This window comes from Dendrobates tinctorius, unplaced genomic scaffold, assembly GCF_039654945.1.
Source record: "Dendrobates tinctorius isolate UK_male_01 unplaced genomic scaffold, ASM3965494v1 ptg000231l, whole genome shotgun sequence".
In the NCBI taxonomy this organism is placed as follows: domain Eukaryota; kingdom Metazoa; phylum Chordata; class Amphibia; order Anura; family Dendrobatidae; genus Dendrobates; species Dendrobates tinctorius.
The window spans coordinates 4,540,680-4,557,544 of NW_027361898.1; the positions used below are offsets into that span (position 1 = coordinate 4,540,680).

A 16,865-nucleotide genomic window follows, 5' to 3' on the forward strand; every position below is an offset into this window, starting at 1 on the left:
TCAGCCCCCTCGGCTCGAGTGACTCCATCCTGAATATCCATTCACATTCTCTCCTAAGAATCACCTTATCCATATTCCCTCCTCTTGGGTTCACATTGACTACCTCTATAACACAGAATTTTATGTCACCAGGGTCACCTTTATGACACATCCACATGTGCTTAGCAAGCGGGGTTTCTCTTTTGTGTCTGATGTCTCCAAGATGTTCTCCCACTCTTCTTCTGAATTCTCTCCTGGTCTTCCCTATATAATTTTTAGGGCATGAACATGTGGCCATATAAATGACCCCTGTAGTTTTGCAATTTGAGAAGTCACGTTGAAAAAACATCTTACCAGTGCTTGCACTGCAAAAAGACTTCCCCGGTCTCATATATTTGCAAAAACTACAGTCCCCGCATTTAAAAAAACCACATGGTCTCCTGTCTAGCCAGGTACCACCAGCCAATGGTCTCCTATATTGGCTGTGGACCAACATATCCCTAATTGATTTACCCTTTCTAAAGGTAATGTTGGGACGCTCACCAATTATATTTTTCAAATCTGGATCCAACCTGAGAACATCCCAGTGCTTAGACAGGACCTTTCTGACCTCCTGATGGTTAACGTCAAATGTCCCAATCACTCTTATTAATTCTGTCGAGTCTTCAGTCTCACGTTTCTGCAGCAATTTACCCCTGTCTGCTTTTCTTGCAAAGTCATACGCAGTGCCTAGAACATGTTGCGGGTACCCCTTGTCCTTAAACCGACAAAACATGTCCCCAGCCTGTTTTTGGAGCAGATCATTCCTGGAACAATTCCTCCTCAATCGTAGGAACTGTCCCTTCGGAATGCCTCTCTTGAGGGGGACTGGATGGTGGCTCTGCCAATATAACAAACTATTTGTACTCGTAGGTTTCCGAAATATACTTGTAGAAATACCTCCCATCCGATCTTTTTGGATTTTAATATCCAGAAATGGTATTTCGGTTTTCTGAATTTCTGAGGTAAATCTCAAGTTAACACTATTTTGGTTCAGTTCTCTCACAAATTCTTCAAACTGATCTTTATCCCCTGTCCATACCATAAAGACATCGTCTATGAACCTGTACCATAGAGAGATCAGACAGTGCCACCACTTCTCCTCTCCTCCAAACACAATGGTCTCCTCCCACCAGCCCAGGAACAAATTTGCATACGAAGGGGCACAGGGGCACCCCATCGCAGTGCCCCTGAGCTGGTGGTAGAATTTGCCATCAAAACAGAATGCATTGTGGGTCAATATATACCGCAATAGAGAGGACAAAAAAATGTTATGCCCTCTACAGGCTGTTGACCTCTGACTTAGAAAGTGTCCCACACCTTTGATGCCTACATCATGTGGTATATTACTGTAGAGCGCTTCTATATCGATGGAAGCCAGCCAAGCATTCCCTTCCAGATGTACGCCCTCCAATTTTAGCAATAGATCTGATGTATCCCTCAAGTATGACGGCATAGAAACCACAAAGGGGCGTAATATCTGGTCAATATACAGGCCACTATTTTGTGTCAACGAGTCCACACCTGATACAATCGGCCTCCCCTTCAAGGGATTCAGGCCCTTATGTATCTTTGGTAATGCATAAAACGTGGCCACCAGTGGGAACTTAGGAAGAATGAAATCAAATTCTGTCTTTGAGACCACACCCTCCGCTAAGGCCCCATCAAGAATCAGCTGCAGCTCCTCTTTATAGGAGACCATAGGATTCTCTTTTAACACCTCATATGTTGAGTTGTCCTGCAATATAGCATAACACATTTCACGATATTCAATGTGGTTCAGAATTACCATATTGCCCCCTTTGTCGGAGGGTTTTACCACTATTTGATCATTTTTCTTTAAGGCCTCAAGTGCTGATCGCTCACTGGCCAGCAGATTATCATTATTTTCCCACTCTGGTCCTGTTAATTTCTTAAGGTCCCTCTCCACCAAGCTGGCGAAGATATCGATATTTCCCATATCACCTAAGGGTGGCATCTTTTCACTTTTATTTCTTAAAGTAGTGAAGGGACCCTTCCCAGCAGTGGGAACTCTATCATTTTCATTCAAAAGTCCAATGAGCGCCTCATATCCTTCAATATCTTCCTCATTAAGGCCCTGTTGTCTACAAGCCTCACGGCTATTGTGTCTAAAAAACTTTTTCCACTTGAGTTTTCTGCAAAACAAATTCAGATCTTTGACCCATTCAAAACAGTTGAACCTGTTCACTGGCACAAAATTAAGGCCTCTAGAGAGGACACTCTGCTCATCCCTAGTAAGGATGTGCGAGGACAGGTTCAAAATCTGACCTTTTAATGGTTGAACCGAGTTCTTAATTGGTAACCCGTCCTCGCACCTTGTTCCAAAAAAGAGGAAGAGGAGACAGTTGGAGTATAAGGCTGAGCAGAACCAGAACCAGATACCGAATTGGAGCCTAAAAAGGGAGTTGACATTCGTATACCTCCCCTGTGCGGCCCTCTTCCCTTTCTCACGGATCTGCCCCTCCCACCTTGCCATCTCTGTTTCGACAGCGTATCTCTGTACTGATGTATACCCCCTGGTGCCCTCTCCGTCCTTTCTGTATCGGAGGTATCAATATCAGATGACGAAGCCTCAGACTGTCTTTCTTTCTGGTAGTTGAACACTTGATTATCACTAAAGTCCCTCAGATCTCTATGGAACTGGAGATGCTTTCGCTCTTTTAGCAGGGCCTGATACCTCTCAACAGAGGTTTGTAATACTCCCTCCCTTCTATTAAAGTCGGGATCCCCTTTAAACTTCAGGACTCGTTCGATCAACTTATTCAACTCCCCAGTAGCCCTCTCAAGCACCTTTTTTTCTTCTGCCAACAAAATTTGCATAAATCTAAGGGATGACTCGATGGATTCCTTCATCCACACATTCATAAGGTCAGGTGAGGAGATTCTAGGGGAGGGATTGATGTTTATCCTCAGGCCTCTTGGAATTATCCGATTTTTTTATATAGTTTTCAAGTGTCCTAAGTTCCCACCAAGATTTCAAAAATTCTTTATAACCTCCATATACTTCATTGAACAGATTCTTAAGAGCCAAAGGGCCAGTATTGCTCTCAGACGACCCTGCTATATTAAATGCCTGATTAGCATCTTCTATCCACAAGTCTGAATTAATAGGACCTGCAAGGAAACCAGCCATCCCAGATTCGAATAATAACAATCTGAAATATAATCCTTCAAGGATTCTCAAATAAACTCATATATTTATTCCCTAAAATGATACTTTATTATTTAAAAACCACGAGTGTGGTATACACCAGAAAAAATGTGACAGAAAACGAAAATAAATAAACCAAAAGTGTTCAAACAAAGCCCACACTGAGGTGACACCTTCGAGTCCCTAATTCGTTGCTGAGCTGTACCCTGCCTGGCCGCGGAGGTTGGCACCCTAGGGGGGAACGTTGTGGCGCCCCCGCTCACGATGGCTATCCCTGGGGGCCCTGACAAACCCTACAGCCACTAGTGGTCCCTTCTACCCGATATATAGGGAACCCCTACTTCTAAACAGAGATCAAACCTGCTCTATAGAGGACCCTGTGTCCCAAAGAAAGAGGTTAAAAATAAATTTAGAACACTTTTTGCTTTTTTGTGGGACATTAATATGACCACCTAATGCCATGTGTGTTCTAAATTTATTTTTAACCTCTTTCTTTGGGACACAGGGTCCTCTATAGAGCAGGTTTGATCTCTGTTTAGAAGTAGGGGTTCCCTATATATCGGGTAGAAGGGACCACTAGTGGCTGTAGGGTTTGTCAGGGCCCCCAGGGATAGCCATCGTGAGCGGGGGCACCACAACGTTCCCCCCTAGGGTGCCAACCTCCGCGGCCAGGCAGGGTACAGCTCAGCAACGAATTAGGGACTCGAAGGTGTCACCTCAGTGTGGGCTTTGTTTGAACACTTTTGGTTTATTTATTTTCGTTTTCTGTCACATTTTTTCTGGTGTATACCACACTCGTGGTTTTTAAATAATAAAGTATCATTTTAGGGAATAAATATATGAGTTTATTTGAGAATCCTTGAAGGATTATATTTCAGATTGTTATTATTCGAATCTGGGATGGCTGGTTTCCTTGCAGGTCCTATTAATTCAGACTTGTGGATAGAAGATGCTAATCAGGCATTTAATATAGCAGGGTCGTCTGAGAGCAATACTGGCCCTTTGGCTCTTAAGAATCTGTTCAATGAAGTATATGGAGGTTATAAAGAATTTTTGAAATCTTGGTGGGAACTTAGGACACTTGAAAACTATATAAAAAAATCGGATAATTCCAAGAGGCCTGAGGATAAACATCAATCCCTCCCCTAGAATCTCCTCACCTGACCTTATGAATGTGTGGATGAAGGAATCCATCGAGTCATCCCTTAGATTTATGCAAATTTTGTTGGCAGAAGAAAAAAAGGTGCTTGAGAGGGCTACTGGGGAGTTGAATAAGTTGATCGAACGAGTCCTGAAGTTTAAAGGGGATCCCGACTTTAATAGAAGGGAGGGAGTATTACAAACCTCTGTTGAGAGGTATCAGGCCCTGCTAAAAGAGCGAAAGCATCTCCAGTTCCATAGAGATCTGAGGGACTTTAGTGATAATCAAGTGTTCAACTACCAGAAAGAAAGACAGTCTGAGGCTTCGTCATCTGATATTGATACCTCCGATACAGAAAGGACGGAGAGGGCACCAGGGGGTATACATCAGTACAGAGATACGCTGTCGAAACAGAGATGGCAAGGTGGGAGGGGCAGATCCGTGAGAAAGGGAAGAGGGCCGCACAGGGGAGGTATACGAATGTCAACTCCCTTTTTAGGCTCCAATTCGGTATCTGGTTCTGGTTCTGCTCAGCCTTATACTCCAACTGTCTCCTCTTCCTCTTTTTTGGAACAAGGTGCGAGGACGGGTTACCAATTAAGAACTCGGTTCAACCATTAAAAGGTCAGATTTTGAACCTGTCCTCGCACATCCTTACTAGGGATGAGCAGAGTGTCCTCTCTAGAGGCCTTAATTTTGTGCCAGTGAACAGGTTCAACTGTTTTGAATGGGTCAAAGATCTGAATTTGTTTTGCAGAAAACTCAAGTGGAAAAAGTTTTTTAGACACAATAGCCGTGAGGCTTGTAGACAACAGGGCCTTAATGAGGAAGATATTGAAGGATATGAGGCGCTCATTGGACTTTTGAATGAAAATGATAGAGTTCCCACTGCTGGGAAGGGTCCCTTCACTACTTTAAGAAATAAAAGTGAAAAGATGCCACCCTTAGGTGATATGGGAAATATCGATATCTTCGCCAGCTTGGTGGAGAGGGACCTTAAGAAATTAACAGGACCAGAGTGGGAAAATAATGATAATCTGCTGGCCAGTGAGCGATCAGCACTTGAGGCCTTAAAGAAAAATGATCAAATAGTGGTAAAACCCTCCGACAAAGGGGGCAATATGGTAATTCTGAACCACATTGAATATCGTGAAATGTGTTATGCTATATTGCAGGACAACTCAACATATGAGGTGTTAAAAGAGAATCCTATGGTCTCCTATAAAGAGGAGCTGCAGCTTATTCTTGATGGGGCCTTAGCGGAGGGTGTGGTCTCAAAGACAGAATTTGATTTCATTCTTCCTAAGTTCCCACTGGTGGCCACGTTTTATGCATTACCAAAGATACATAAGGGCCTGAATCCCTTGAAGGGGAGGCCGATTGTATCAGGTGTGGACTCGTTGACACAAAATAGTGGCCTGTATATTGACCAGATATTACGCCCCTTTGTGGTTTCTATGCCGTCATACTTGAGGGATACATCAGATCTATTGCTAAAATTGGAGGGCGTACATCTGGAAGGGAATGCTTGGCTGGCTTCCATCGATATAGAAGCGCTCTACAGTAATATACCACATGATGTAGGCATCAAAGGTGTGGGACACTTTCTAAGTCAGAGGTCAACAGCCTGTAGAGGGCATAACATTTTTTTGTCCTCTCTATTGCGGTATATATTGACCCACAATGCATTCTGTTTTGATGGCAAATTCTACCACCAGCTCAGGGGCACTGCGATGGGGTGCCCCTGTGCCCCTTCGTATGCAAATTTGTTCCTGGGCTGGTGGGAGGAGACCATTGTGTTTGGAGGAGAGGAGAAGTGGTGGCACTGTCTGATCTCTCTATGGTACAGGTTCATAGACGATGTCTTTATGGTATGGACAGGGGATAAAGATCAGTTTGAAGAATTTGTGAGAGAACTGAACCAAAATAGTGTTAACTTGAGATTTACCTCAGAAATTCAGAAAACCGAAATACCATTTCTGGATATTAAAATCCAAAAAGATCGGATGGGAGGTATTTCTACAAGTATATTTCGGAAACCTACGAGTACAAATAGTTTGTTATATTGGCAGAGCCACCATCCAGTCCCCCTCAAGAGAGGCATTCCGAAGGGACAGTTCCTACGATTGAGGAGGAATTGTTCCAGGAATGATCTGCTCCAAAAACAGGCTGGGGACATGTTTTGTCGGTTTAAGGACAAGGGGTACCCGCAACATGTTCTAGGCACTGCGTATGACTTTGCAAGAAAAGCAGACAGGGGTAAATTGCTGCAGAAACGTGAGACTGAAGACTCGACAGAATTAATAAGAGTGATTGGGACATTTGACGTTAACCATCAGGAGGTCAGAAAGGTCCTGTCTAAGCACTGGGATGTTCTCAGGTTGGATCCAGATTTGAAAAATATAATTGGTGAGCGTCCCAACATTACCTTTAGAAAGGGTAAATCAATTAGGGATATGTTGGTCCACAGCCAATATAGGAGACCATTGGCTGGTGGTACCTGGCTAGACAGGAGACCATGTGGTTTTTTTAAATGCGGGGACTGTAGTTTTTGCAAATATATGAGACCGGGGAAGTCTTTTTGCAGTGCAAGCACTGGTAAGATGTTTTTTCAACGTGACTTCTCAAATTGCAAAACTACAGGGGTCATTTATATGGCCACATGTTCATGCCCTAAAAATTATATAGGGAAGACCAGGAGAGAATTCAGAAGAAGAGTGGGAGAACATCTTGGAGACATCAGACACAAAAGAGAAACCCCGCTTGCTAAGCACATGTGGATGTGTCATAAAGGTGACCCTGGTGACATAAAATTCTGTGTTATAGAGGTAGTCAATGTGAACCCAAGAGGAGGGAATATGGATAAGGTGATTCTTAGGAGAGAATGTGAATGGATATTCAGGATGGAGTCACTCGAGCCGAGGGGGCTGAATGAGCAACTGTCATATGCCTGTTTCTTATGAGCCACAATTGAATAATATGTTTCCTTCTTTGAGGATACCGGCCTTCTGGGTTTTGTTTTGTTGGTTCCCTGTTATAGTGGAATCTCTATGCATTGTCGTGGAATATTGAATATATATAAAATCTCCCTCTTTACTGCCGTAGTTATATATCCACTCCCTAAATGATTTATGAGCAATTTTAATCCTAACCCCGGTTGCATATAAATAAGGTCCTCACTACATGACTTTGATAGGGCAGTTGCATATTTATAATATTGAAGTGATCTATGAATTTGATCATCTTTACAACGCATGCATTGTCTGGAGTGAGTAATAAGTCAGATATCTATATACATATGTTTCACAGTGACTACTTTGGGAGAGCGGATACCTTGGATTGAATTTGATGTGGTAGTTGCATATCGACGCCTGTTCACATTGTTAAAGGTTATGATGCGATTTATGTGTGTCTAGCTCTGCGCGAAGTATGAGTGTAATACAGTTACCACATTGTAACCAGGCTGCCAAGTATGGGATCATAGGTCATATGGTGATTACATATGATGAGGTAGTTATATATAGACGCCTGCTCACATTGCTGAAGGGTATTATGCGATTTTACATACCGAGCAAAACGCTAATTATTAATGTAATATAGGTAACATATTTAATGAGACCGTCAGGCATGAGATTGTAGGTCAAATATAGTGATGTGGACATATATGCCTGGTTTGTGGAGCGTTTACTGTGTATATGGGGATATATCTCAGAGCTGACAATATGTCTGAGGTGCAGTGATTGGCGATTGCCGTGAGACTCTTTGTCTAAGGACATGTGATTGGTGAGTCAGCAGCGACGCTGCATTCACGTCAGATGCGGTAACCAGTCTAAGCCCGGACGATTGGAGAGTGCTGGGGAACCCTCTGTGTGGGGACACATGATTGGTCATCATGACGCTGCATGAGAGATCTGATAGCTGATTGGAGCAACAGTAAATGGGTGGCGCTCAGAGATGCCATAGGATGTGAGTGGGCGGAGCTTAGGCTCTGCGCGGCAGGTTTAAAGAGTGGAGCAGTATTGAATATCGGTAAGCTATTTGCACCTTTATGGGACACAAATTATCGCAGCATCAGGCCTCCTGATGAGCCCTAGAAGGCGAAATGCGTTGAGGCATTAACTACTGGATGGCAGGTGGCGACAAACGCAGATAAGTACCGCTGTTGCAGCTCTGCGTTCCCTATACTTTTAACAATGGCATACTGTTGATGGCCCTATTTTGGGCTATGGCTTAGCATTGAGTCAATGTAATAAGTGCCTCTCTTGGTTATGAATCTTTTGTACAAGATTTAGGCATTATCTGAATTGTTTTATCCCATTGTTTTGCCTTATGGCTGTCTGCTTTTTTGTGGGACATTAATATGACCACCTAATGCCATGTGTGTTCTAAATTTATTTTTAACCTCTTTCTTTGGGACACAGGGTCCTCTATAGAGCAGGTTTGATCTCTGTTTAGAAGTAGGGGTTCCCTATATATCGGGTAGAAGGGACCACTAGTGGCTGTAGGGTTTGTCAGGGCCCCCAGGGATAGCCATCGTGAGCGGGGGCGCCACAACGTTCCCCCCTAGGGTGCCAACCTCCGCGGCCAGGCAGGGTACAGCTCAGCAACGAATTAGGGACTCGAAGGTGTCACCTCAGTGTGGGCTTTGTTTGAACACTTTTGGTTTATTTATTTTCATTTTCTGTCACATTTTTTCTGGTGTATACCACACTCGTGGTTTTTAAATAATAAAGTATCATTTTAGGGAATAAATATATGAGTTTATTTGAGAACCCTTGAAGGATTATATTTCAGATTGTTAATGGAGAAAACGCACAAAGCATTGACATGCTGCGGATTTAAAAGCAGCACAAATCCAGAAAGGAAAAATAGTGATCAAGCGCAAAACACTTCAGGATCCTCATTGACTTTGCTGGCTTAAGAATTCATTAGCGGTTTTGGGCTAATTCCGTGTGGGAAAAAAAGCTGCAAAAACGCATCAAAACGCACTGTGTGCACAATTTACAAAGCAGATTGAAACATTTTCATTTAACATGAACGAGGCCTTATATATAGTACCCCACGCCCCCTCTCCCTCCCCAAACCCCATCCCAATAGCCTTTATTATCAAACTGGTACATCTCCTCTTGATAGATTTATACCCCACTTCACAAAAGCTCAGCCGCACAAGTATAATTTCTGCAGAGGTAATTTGACCGACTCCCAACCTACTCTGCAACAGACGCCACACCCGGACAATCCACCCATCCGCCCCACACATTTTCAAATGTTGTATGTTGACCTCTCTTAATGTAAACATTCCTTTCCATGGGGGCAATAAGGTTTATTTTATTCACAAACTCCTTTTTGACTGGTGGTTTTTCATCTAACCAATGCATCGCGATAAGCTTCCTAGCAGCATACAGCAATCTTGCAATAGCCAGCAATATCATCCATACATCCCAGGAGGCAAGTCAGCGGGTTACACACAATATTTACCCCCATCACTTCTTCAATCCGATTGAGCACTTTCACCCAAAAGGGGTGCAGGCGAGGACACGACCACATCATGTGTAGAAGATCGGCTCCTTCCTCAGAACACTGCGGACATTTTGAGTCTCTTCTCAGACCTGTCTTCATCATCCATAACGGGGTCCTATATACTCTATAGACTAAATATAGCTGTGACACTCTTTTAGCCTTACTCAGACAAACCTTGGGAATATATTGTAATATGGACTCCCACTGGGACTCCGATATAGGACCCAGGTCAGACATCCATTTTTCCCCTCAACATTAACGGATATCTCAGTAAATAAAATGTCCAACAGGCCCCTGTATATCAAAGCGATGAACCCCCTCGAATTCCTCCGAGGTCCTATGAGATTCAACATACTATCTGACTGCAGAACCACACGTGACACTTCGTTTTGTTTATTTAGGGCATGTCTCAGCTGTAGATACTGGAAAAACATCTTCTGGCTCAAAGGAAACTCATTCCTGAGCATTTAAAACGTCTTAATAACACCACAACAACTGACACAGGAACCAAATGCCAATACGCCTCCACTGACCAAACCCCGCAATCTCATGAGCTCTGTCATTCTATGGTCAAACCAAATCGAAGCATATCGCGGAAATTCTGCCACCCCCCTCCACTGTTTAATTTTCTGCCAAACTTTCCCCATCATAACTATGGTTGGGAATTTTTCTGGGTTCAATCTAAATCTACCCGCTTTCAAACTAGCTAACAACGGACCCTTCCCCACTATATATTCAGTGATTATCCCAGTTGATGTACTTTGGCTAGATTCTCCTCAGCCCACCATATGCTGACATTGGGACACTATGCAGGTGCTCTAATTTGATGCGTGCCCGTCCACCCTTCCAAATCAGATCCCTAAATAGAGTATTAATTCTATAAAATTTTCTCTGTGCCAACCACACTGGAGCATTATGCAGTATATAGAGGAGCTATAACCATCCATCTCCTCCTCCGCTGGCCACACCTGTGATTTGTAAAGATCCGAATAATAACCCATCATCACCTCCAAAACTGCTCTGCTACCAGTATGTTCACGCCCATCCCTTCCCCTCAGAGCAGCTATATGTGTGGAATCTCTCTGTGCTGCCACTATCCTAGAAAGGAGATGGCCCGCCCTGTCCCCCTCCTCAAAATATTTAATGTTCTGAAACATTCTCTTGCGTTCTGCCACTTTCATTGCCATCTGACACACTCTAGTCTGTGCTTCTTTCAACCTCCCCTGTGCCTCCGGGGACTGATCATTGATTAGTGCCTCCTCTGCTTCCTCCAATTCTCTAATCAACATCTGATCCTTCCTGCCAGTTTCTGCTTGTACCCGGGATATCTCCGTAATGCAGAGCCTTCTAAATTAAGCCTTCAGAGCTTCCCAAACCATCAAAACCGACGCTGTCCCAGCATTAATTCTAAAGTACTCTCTAATATCGCCCCCTATAAGTCCATCCAAGTCAATAAGTTGTAACCAGAATGGGTTCAGCCTCCACATGCACCCTCTAGCAGGTACAGATCCCACTCCCTCAAGTGTAACACTCGGTGGGAATGATCCAATATCGTTCTAGCCATGTATGTTACTTCCCCAACAAGGCGATCATATAACATCTTAATAAAATACATTTACCGTATTTTTCGCTTTATAAGACGCACTTTTGTTCCCCCAAATTTTGGGGGAAAGTGTGGGGGGGTGCGTCTTATAAAGCAAATCTGTGTGCTGCTGTGCTATAGAGTGGGGGGGCGGCTCTGGCGTGGTGTCGGGGGCTGGGGTGGGCTAGCTGCGGGCTGCAGAGACAGCAGGAGGTCCTGTGCTCCCGCTCATTAACATCGTGTAATATTCACTGCACCCGCTGTCCATCACCTCGGTGCTGAAACAGTGCCGAGTTGGTAGACAGGGGAGCGGTGCATATTACATGTGCCTGCACTCACCCCCAGTCACTATAGACACCTACTGATGATCACTCCTGCTCCCAGCTCCTCCCGTGGCTTTCCTGTGTCGAGTCTGCTGTCATCCTTCTCCTGCAGGGCGGGCGGCAGCAGCAGCTCATTCAGGCAGCTCATCGCTTCAGGACTTTGCATGACGTGACCAATAGGACCTGCGGTCACATGACTCCCAGTGTGCACTGCGAGTCACATGACCGCAGCTGAGCAGCTCCTATTGGTCACATCATAGAAGGTCCTATAGCAACAATGAGCTGCCTGAATGAGCAGCAGCTGCGTGCGCCCTGCAGGAGGAGGATGACAGCAGACTCAGCACAGACACAGGTAAGCCACAGGAGAGCTGGGAGCAGGAGCGATCATCAGTAGGTGAGTTAACTGGTTATTATTTTAGCATGTGCTTGCCAGCAGGGGGGAAATATAGGGATGGGGGCCATGTGTGACAGCAGGGGGAAATATAGGGATGGGTGGGACAATGTGCGCCAGCAGGGGGGAAATATATGAACGAGGGGCCTTGTGTGCCAGCAGTGGGGAATATAGGGATGGGGGGGCAATGTGTGCCAGCAGGGGAGATTATAGGACCAGGGGGACTATGTGTGCCAGCAGGGGGGAACATAGGGACGGGGGGCCATGTGAATGCCAGCAGGGGGGAATATAGTGACGGGGGGACAATGTGTGCAAGCAAGGGGAATATAGAGATGGGGGGGCAATGTGTGCCAGCAGGGGGGATTATAGGACCAGGGGGACAATGTGTGCCAGCAGGGGGGATCATAGGGACGGGGGGGCCATGTGAATGCCAGCGGGGGGGGAATATAGTGACGGGGGGGACAATGTGTGCCAGCAGGGGGAATATAGGGATGGGTGGGACAATGTGCACCAGCAGGGGGGAAATATATGAACGAGGGGCCTTGTGTGCGAGCAGTGGGGAATATAGGGATGGGGGGGGGGCAATGTGTGCCAGCAGGGGGGATTATAGGACCAGGGGGACTGTGTGCCAGCAGGGGGGAATATAGTGACGGGGGGACAATGTGTGCCAGCAGGGGGAATATAGGGATGGGGGGTCCGTGTGCGTACCAGCAGGGAGGCATATAGAGAGAGGGGGGCCATGTGAGCGCCAGCAGGGGGGCATATAGTGACCGGGGGGGCCAGGATGGGGGTTATATAAATACCAGGATGAGGGACATATACGGTATATGATTTGAAAGGACACTGGCATTATAGACACACTTCCATTTAACATAAAAAAAAACATTTTTTCTCTTTTTCTTCACCAAATTTGGGGGTGCGTCTTATAATCAGGTGCGTCTTATAAAGCGAAAAATACGGTAAGTACGTGGGTGTAACGTGAAAAAAAATGTGAAAAAATACTTCTTCAAGCCACTGAAGTTCAAATGTGCTAAACCCATGTTGTTGTAAGGTGGAGAATCTCTTTAAGTTTCCTGTTATGTACGGTGTGTGATGGCCTCGGTGAGGTCCCCTTTACATTTGCTGGATGCTACATTCCAGGTCCTGTAGGGCAGCTCCTATATTCTGGAGTGGGATGATTGCGCAATATTATTATTATTATGGCCATAGTGACTGAACCATGCCAGGCTGATACAGCGGTGGACGGGGCGGGGGGGGGGGGGGGCCTGGCACACACATATAATTGAAGTGCGTTGATTTGCATTGCAAAAACCTTAATTCTGCCGTGAAGGTTCAAAGGGGGGGAGCTGCATTATTGATTACAGACTACAAGTTTCGGCAGCGGAGCGCAACTAATCCCTTCCCTCATTTATTTCTTCCTGTCCAGGCTTTTTAGTTCTGGATCACAACATGCTGATTACAAGAGATTAGGAGTGGAGAGGAAAAGGAAAAAAAAAGTCAGATCAAGTTTAACCGTGTGAGCACTGGACGGGAGATGACTGAGAAAAGTAACAGGAAGGGCATTGGACCCAACCTTCCTCCGTCTCCGCGCACTGTACGGCAAGGTCTCTATAGAGAGCAAAATCCGCAATGAGTATTGGATGCTGACGCTACGGCGTATATCTGGGAAAACCGGGTAACGCCAATATGGCCGCCATTTTCCAGGATGGTAAACTGCCCCGCACCTGCACCAATGACGTCACGCCCATGTCAGTGGTTATGTGCCGCACTGCTGCTGACTGGCTGCAGTGCTCACAAGCTCACACCATGGTCACTGTCGATCATTCATGTGACTGCTGCAGCCAATCAAACACCTCAGGGGTGATGTTTGCATACACGGCAGAAACTGGGCTAAATGATGAGGTGCAGGGATCATGTGCGTGATGTGCGCCAAGTCATTAATGCAGAATCAGCACTTTACAATTGTAGAACCCCCTACAAACCCCTTTAAGTAGCTACATGTTATTTTCTCCTTCCATTACATAACGAGGCAGGGCTGACGTGTCTGTCCCTACAAATACTGGCGGTCACTCGGCTTTCTCAGCTGCTGGATGCATTTTCTAGCCCTCGTTACCCTTTACAGGGAACGCAAAATGTTAAAGCCACAAACCATGACGCGCCCGTTATTCACGCCACATCTGTGTCCTCATGGAGACACCACGCTGGTGTTTCTAATCTTACGCTCTGGTTGTCTTGGGGGTATGGAAGCTGCAATGCCCCCAATATATCCTGAAAGGCTGTACTAGAAAGCAAAGAGGTTGTAAATCTGGGCGCATGTGCTGGAGAACGCGGCCGATGTGTTGGCAGATCGACTTCTCATGTGTGCCACCTGCCCCGGGCGATCAGCAAAGCTTTCCTTGTCGTGGCTTTGTTCTCTGCAGTTAGCATATGCCAGCATTCACCTTCATCTTCTATGCCGGCGAAACAGTGTCTGCCCGCCGCTGCCTGCTATACACATCCTGGGCACACCTGCTGCCAACACCCCCTCCTCCGCATGTTTCACAGTGGAAAACATAGCATCCCTGCAAAACGTCAGCCTAAAAAGGTTGATAGCAGGGAGAAAAAGACTGCAGTCCGCTGCGTGGAACATGGAGAGAGAATGGCGTGTAAGTGTTACGATCAGTCCACCGCTCGGCTGCAGACTCGGACCACTCACCCTCTTGACGCAGTCCACCTCTGACAGCCGTTCCTGGATGAGCCGGGCCCACAGAGCGTCAGGGATTTCCTACAAGAAGAAGAGATGTACATTAGTGCATAAGTGATGACCACCAGACCCCAGCATCTGCCACTTCACCTGGCAGAGAGGAGCTTCGGGGGTACAGGGATAGGCAGGAGAGCTGGGGTCTCTGCTCCAGTCACACGTCCCGGTGGGTGGCATGCGTCAGAGCCTCTCGCTGCTTTAGAGCTTTGGAGGGCTTTGAGTGCTCTTCCTTCCAGAGGTATTTCCTGCTGCTCGCAGACCGGGTTGGTGTCTAGTGCGCCCCTTTGATGTGTCATGTCAAACCAGAGGAGCGTCTACCGGGGGGTCTGTGCTACACGGCACCACCATGAAGGGAACTGTGCGGGTGAGAAGGGGCTCACAAGTCATGTCATCCTCACCTGTCATTACGAGGGTTACATCCATACGCTGCGCCATATTCATCTGCACTTGTGTCATGTGACTAAAGCGTCAGTGACCCCCGCAATGTATGAAAAGCGGTCTCATTGTTCGCGCTCCTCGCCATTTCTGAGATCACTGCTTGTTATCAGTGCATGCACAACACTCTTGAAAAGATCTGAAACTGCTTCACTACCTCACCATTTTAAGGATCTCTGCACGCGGTCAGTGAATGTATTCTTGTCTACATTCTGCTCGGTCACACAGCTGAGGGTTTGTTTTAACGTGCCAGTGTTGATCAGTGCTATACAACACATCTTCAGGCCGCTCCTCACCTGACTTTTTAGCCGTGTCCCACTAGGGTACTGCTATATTCAGTGACCCTGACTCAGCTGCATTGTCTATTAGAGTCATTAGCGGTCCAAGACCTGCTTTCTTCTCTGTCCTTCCCCCATGCTTTACACTGCAGTTTTGCTTCCACAGATTTACTGATGCTCAGTGGGAAGTTTACACGTGAAGAGCAGTAACCAGGACATACAGGGCAGACATCTGCCCAGGGTGATTTGCACAGTTGTACATGCAGTTTAGTGTTAATTGGGGGGTCTTATAATTTAGGGTTCTGGTCTGGGGTCTGATAGATTACAGGTTTGGAGGTCTGATCATTTTAATAATTAAGAGATCCAGTTTGAGGTCTGATATTTAAGGCATTAGGCATGGGATCTGATAAATTTGGGAGATCTGAAAACTTAAATTGTCTGACTCAGGACAGCCCCTTAATAATAGGACCTTAAACCAAACCCCTTAATTATGAGACCTCAGATCTCCAAGTTAGGATCTCACCTGGGGACTACTAATTTAGGGCTTGGGGAGGCTCATGATTCTGGGTTCTAAAATTTTAGCGATAAAGTCAGTGGATCCAATATTTACTTGGTCTGGTCTTGCATCTGACAAGGGGTCTGGTTTGAGATTAATTAATTAGTTATTAAGGGAGACTGATCAGATCTCATTCTAGACCCCAAAATAATATGACTCAAGACCAGACCCCTTAATAAAACCCCTCAAACTAAACCCTTTAATTAGAAGTCCTCAGTCCTGTAATCTAGGGGTCTGGCACTAGTCTGAGTTTAGTTCATATAGATCATTTCGGATTAATTTAGTGCCTGGCTGTTAATTGCCATAACTTTCACATGCGACGGGCCATGTGAGGAGGAAGGTCCTGGCGGGGCAGTACTTAGATATTTCCTACTACTACAAAAATCAAGGAAACTCACAACCTGGAACAAAAACCCTTAAAATCGCAGTTTGGATGCTTAAAATAAAATACTAACCACCTAGTTCACCTGGCGGATTCCCAATGTGTCAGAAAATTAAGGGGTCTGATGAGATCTTAGTGCCGAAGCCTAAATGATCGGACCCAAAACCAGACCCCTTAATCATAACACCTCAAAGCAGACCACTTAATAAATATAGGGGTCTTTCCTGGGGTCAGATCATTTAGGGGTTGGGAATGCTCATAATTTAAGAGTCTAGGCTCTAAATATGTAGCCATCCGGTCAGTGGATCTGCGTCCGATAAGCTTGTC

At 45.6% G+C, this 16,865-nt stretch overlaps 1 protein-coding gene across 7 annotated transcripts in view; it reads right to left on the reverse strand.

Moving 5' to 3' along the window:
- Positions 1-16,865, reverse strand: part of AK8 (adenylate kinase 8) — a 111,750-nt gene that overhangs the window by 62,384 nt on the left and 32,501 nt on the right. For 3 of the 7 annotated variants that reach the window (XM_073555983.1, XM_073555984.1, XM_073555985.1), the window contains one exon: positions 14,843-14,911. In XM_073555983.1, the coding sequence (XP_073412084.1) occupies positions 14,843-14,911 (69 nt within the window). Of the gene's footprint in view, positions 1-11,795; positions 11,899-14,842; positions 14,912-14,975; positions 15,129-15,285; positions 15,350-16,865 lie in introns of those variants that run through there. The other 4 variants (XM_073555987.1, XM_073555986.1, XM_073555988.1 and 1 more) reach the window with 4 other exon arrangements.